General features: G+C 48.1%; 1 protein-coding gene across 1 annotated transcript; it reads left to right on the top strand.

The window, feature by feature from the left end:
* The first annotated feature begins 1236 nt into the window (after positions 1–1236).
* On the top strand, positions 1237–2112 carry hcrt (hypocretin (orexin) neuropeptide precursor). Its single transcript, XM_029246932.1, has 2 exons — positions 1237–1254; positions 1801–2112. Exons 1-2 carry the CDS (start codon positions 1237–1239, stop codon positions 2110–2112), a joined length of 330 nt encoding a protein of 109 aa, XP_029102765.1.
* Positions 2113–4967: the final 2855 nt, after the last annotated feature.

Genomic DNA, 4967 nt, shown 5'->3' with positions numbered 1-4967 from the left:
AAAACTGCACTGAATGCTCTAATCCTTGCTTTGCTTTTTCTTGCAAATAAAATCAGGACAAAAGAGCTTTAATGACGCACGAGTGAGTTTGAGCGTCACCGGTGCTGTGACCTGTTATGTTCATCGATTTCCGTTCCGCATTTGGAGCCCCGGAACCCAGTCGGGAATCGCTTTGAATCCAGCTCAGTGTTTGCGGAGTTGGCATCTCCCCCCATTCACAAGCTGCACGAGTCTCGAAGAGGGCAACAAGAAACCACTGGAGTGTCCAAATAGCCACTGGCACATGGATCCCCGAGGTTTGTTTGTTCCTTGCCTTTCATTTGGCAGTTTTTCCGTTCACTAACTGGAGAGTGTACTGATGCTGTACTGATGGACTTTCCACGTGCACTGATGCTGCTCTTGGCATCACAGACAAATCTGAGTTGTGTGCCCATCTGTTTGGTCATTTTCAGAATGTCTCATGAACAGTACACACACACACACACACACACACACACACACACACACAGTTTGTAGCAAACCAGAGCCTAACCCAGCAACACAGGGCATAAGGCTGGAGGAAGAGGGGACACACCCAGGGCACAGAGCACCCCAAGCGGGACTCAAACCCCAAACCCACCAGAAAGCAGGTACAGGCCAAACCCGCTGCGCCACCACACCCCCGTTCATAAGTAGTAACAGAGAAGAAATGAAGTCGTCCTAAAAGGTTTCTTTCGTCGGCTGAGAAAAGAGCTCAGCTCCTGTCTCTCCTTCCTTGTGTACAAACCGGTACATCATGCATTCCTCGTGTCCTTGTGCCTTGCATACCTTGCGTGGAGCCATGGTTTCCCTTTGTAATCATCACTTCATTATGCTGATGCTCATCCAGGAAAAATGCTCTAACAAGGTCTGCTGTCATTAGAGGTCCCAAACGTGGACTCCCGAATGGCGGGGGACAAAAAGAATTAGGTGGCCCTTTGTCACTGGTGCCCCTTGTTCTGTGAAAGAGCGACGCGGCTCAAGATTTCCGTTTCCAGGTGATGGTCAGAAACAGCTTTTTGCCCTTTTGTCTTTTGGACTCGTGAGCAACCTTTAAATAAATCAGTTAAATCACCTAATGACGCGGTAGTGGGGTATATAAGCGCTTCGAGAGGGCATGCGAGCGCGAAGCGGAGGGACTCGAGTGGACAGTCGACTCACTTTGGGAAGGACATGAACTGCGTCCCTGCGGCCCTCTGAGCTCCAGCTACCGACGTGATGACTTCTAGCTCCAAGGTAAGCTGGAAGCCCCATCGGTGCACCGCCGTCGTTCCCTACGCTGTCCTGCATTCAGAGAAGGTTCGTGTGTGTGTGTGTGTGTGTGTGTGTGTGTGTGTGTGTGTGTGTGTGTGTGTGTGTGTGTGTGTGTGTGTTCATTTTCACCCACTGTATATTTGTACAAATGCCTGTGAATCTTTGCACTTGACTCTCATGCTTGGTCTGTTTGGCACCACAAAGTGCCCATTGCGCTTGTGAGACGACGGTGCGGTACGGTGATAGGAAAACGATATGAGATGTTTTAGACACTTAAAGTTTGTGAACTATTGCCGTGTTGCTCAGCTGACGCTTTTCACCGCGGTGACTTATGGCATTCGACCCATTTGTACAGCTGGGTTCATATTTTGCCTTACTTTGCAGTATTTGTGCCCTAAATCATTTTGCCTCCTGAGATTTGCGGTGACAAAATGTCAGTATTTGCTTCCTATGATGAATAACAAGCGGATGCTTAGCGGGCGCTAAATATGGCCATCCCACTAATGTCTCCCTGCGTGGCTTCTGCAGACCCTCCTGGCGTCCTCCCTGATGGCCGTGCTGCTGTGCCTCCTGTGCAGCGCCAGCCAGGTGCGCCACTGCTGCCGGGACGGGGGGGACGGGACCTGCCCCTGCCGCCTCTACGATGTGCTGCGAGGGAGGGGTGACCACGCTGCCGGGATCCTCACGCTGGGCAAGCGCCAGAAGCCCGAGCGTCACGTCCAGAGCCGCCTCTACCAGCTGCTGCAGGGGTCCCGGGACCACACTGCAGGCATTCTCACCGTGGGCAGGAGGGCGGGGCCCGGAGGCGGCGGCTCGCCCGGCAGCGCGCTGCCGTTGTAGCCCCGCGGCTCCCTTGCCAGTTGGGAGCGCCTGGGGTCTCCGCAGCCTGGGGCCTGGGGGTCGCCGGGATCCCTGTCCAGCATGAGTTTCATGGATTGCATCCAAAACTGTGCCCTAGTCAAAGTGGACGCTAAGCATTTCATTTTATGCCACTTCATTAGCGCTCATCCATGGCAGCAAATGTCTGGGTAACTTAGGTACATACAGTATAACGCCGGTGGAAGGAGAATTCCATACCCCCGAGAGGTGTAAATTTACCGCAGCACATCAATTTAAATCTGGAGAAGGCGGACGATTTAAGTCGTCGGAGGGCGAATTGATTCCAACCTGCCTCGAAGCGCGTGTGACAAAAGTTTTCAGGCGTTCCCGCAACCGAGGCGGGACTTTGCAGCCCATTTCTTACTTGCACTGTGGAGTCACAGAGGGGTGACATCCGCCGCTTCCTTCCTCGATACAGTTTAATGTCACGCTTTCGTCAAACGCACGCAAGTACACTTGTGACACACACAACCGAGTGTGTTGGTTGCAGCTGTTGGTGGATGAAAGTGGTAAAAATTGAAGTACCAGGGAGAAAAACTCCTGTTGCACCTTCCCCGTACACATAGGCCAGAGCGCTGTGTTTCTCTCACAGCGCCGCACGTACGCAAGCGTACATCGCGCACCAAAGCGCCGCAGCACTTCACCGGCGGACGGGAAAGAAACACAGAGGGCCTCGCTGTTTTTCTCAGTTATTCTCAACGAGTCAATGATCCAACGTACGAGGCTAAGAAATGAAGCGTTAGTTTTCGCTTCTCGGGTCCTTCAGGCTCAAGTCGTCTCGCGAGGACGGCAGGTTTATTCTCACCGTCGCCTGCTGATGGCAGTGGAAGGACACACCAAGCTCCTCCGGTGGCTCCATGACTGGGAGATGCTGCTCTGGTCCTCTTTTCAGCAGATCAGCCTTTTCAGTTGACCTTTAGAGGGAGCGGCATACTTGTCATGGTTACGAGCTCAATATGCAGGAATGTTAGCGACTAGTTTCAGTGTTTCATTGAATTATTGATTTGAATTATTTGCCGAGTATTAGTGCACTGTACAAAGTCTTGTGTTTCAGCACCTACAGAAAACATGCTTAAAGGGGGGCTTAAATAAGTCATGTGTATGTGTCAAGTAAGAACACGTTTAATGTTTCACTTCTTTCTTCTTAACTCATGGCAATATGAAAATAAAGATGGAACGTGATTCAAAGTTGAGTCAATGGAATACGGACACCGACAGTTTCACTGTGTCGCCATGGCGATTGCATCGAATAAATGAAAGAGGCACAGAGAAAGCAGGTTCGCATTCGGATTCCCTTTCATCTACTGTATCGAATCCCTCGGCTGGGTTCGATCGTATTCTGTACGGGCTACTGGAAAATATGTCCCATTAAGTTGAATACTTTTCTACAAAATCCAAGCGCCGTGCTAAACGCTTCTCTTCTCACACACGGAATCGCACTGAAACGGAGAGAGAGAAACACTTCAGTGTGAGTGAGCAACGCTGATCTGTCACTATTATCCATTTTGTTCATGTGTCCCACTCTTCTGCACTGTCCTAACGTGGATCTGGGCTGATATTTTTAGCAACGCCCTACTTCTTATTAGATTTGCCATCGCCTCTGCTATTCTGGCTAGTTGCTGTGATTAGAAAAACCTTCATGAAAAGCAGACGTGACTAGAGTAATCGAAAACAATATTCGAGTACTTGTTCAAAAACTGACTTGAGAAGAAGTGAAAAATGTCAGGTCACAGAACTACTTAAATTCTCGAAATTCAGCTTTTCATTATTATTATTGTTCTTCTTCTTCTTATTAATATTATTATTATTATCTGATCCACTAGCAAATTTACCATCTTAAAAATGCAGTTTGAACTCCTTGGAAAAATACTTCTACATGTTTTCAATACATTAATGTAATACATTATTAGACTAACCAAATACTCACTACAATGAAAGAGCACAGACTACTTGGAGACACTTGTACCTCGTGTTACGAATATCTCAGTTCCTTATTTTCAAAGACGGAATAATTTGCAGTTTTTTTTTTTTAATTTTATTTTTAATTGCATTTTCTTCACTGCATCTTCTGTTTTTTGTGTTGCGGAAAGAAAAAGGCACTCGATTCTCTTTTCTGCCATTAGTTTGCAGTAAAACACTCAAAAAGGTGAGAATAGAGGGAAGTGGGGGGGTGTACTGTCTTCTAGGTTTTCCATGGATTTTATACAGCATTTTTTAATAAATTTTGTATGGCTATTAGAGAAACATGTGCAATGATATCAGAAACTGCCCTGTAAAAAAAGAGGAGAATGTCTCTGTTATACTACACTGTGATGAAATGCTGACAAACATGTTCGTGTGATGAAGCTCTACCAGCCTCATGAGCAGAAAAACACAGGTGAGATTTTAAGGTGAAAAGGTGTAATACGTCCTCCGACTCCCTACCCAGTGGATTGCAGTGACATGATGAGTGAAGCTGAGCTGCTACAGGCTGTGGTGAGAAACAGAACATTACGGGGTCACACACACACACACACACACACACACACACACACACACACACACACACACACACACACACACACACACACACACACACACACACACACACACACACACACACACACACACACACACACACACACCAGGCAGTGTGAGGACTGACTGCAGAGCCTTATAGCTGCTGGTAGAAATGATCCCCCGCAGCTCTTTGGAACAGCACAACTGGAGCAGCCTGATGCTGAAACTGTTACTGTGTTTTACTATGGTGATGTGCAGAGGGTGTGAGTCATTTTATTCAGCGTGTGTCCCCGTGCAACCTGCACTCTGGAGTCCAG

Source organism: Scleropages formosus, chromosome 20 (assembly GCF_900964775.1).
Source record: "Scleropages formosus chromosome 20, fSclFor1.1, whole genome shotgun sequence".
NCBI lineage: Eukaryota > Metazoa > Chordata > Actinopteri > Osteoglossiformes > Osteoglossidae > Scleropages > Scleropages formosus.
The sequence above is the reverse complement of the archived record's forward strand: the minus strand, read 5'-3'. Positions and strand labels throughout refer to the sequence as shown.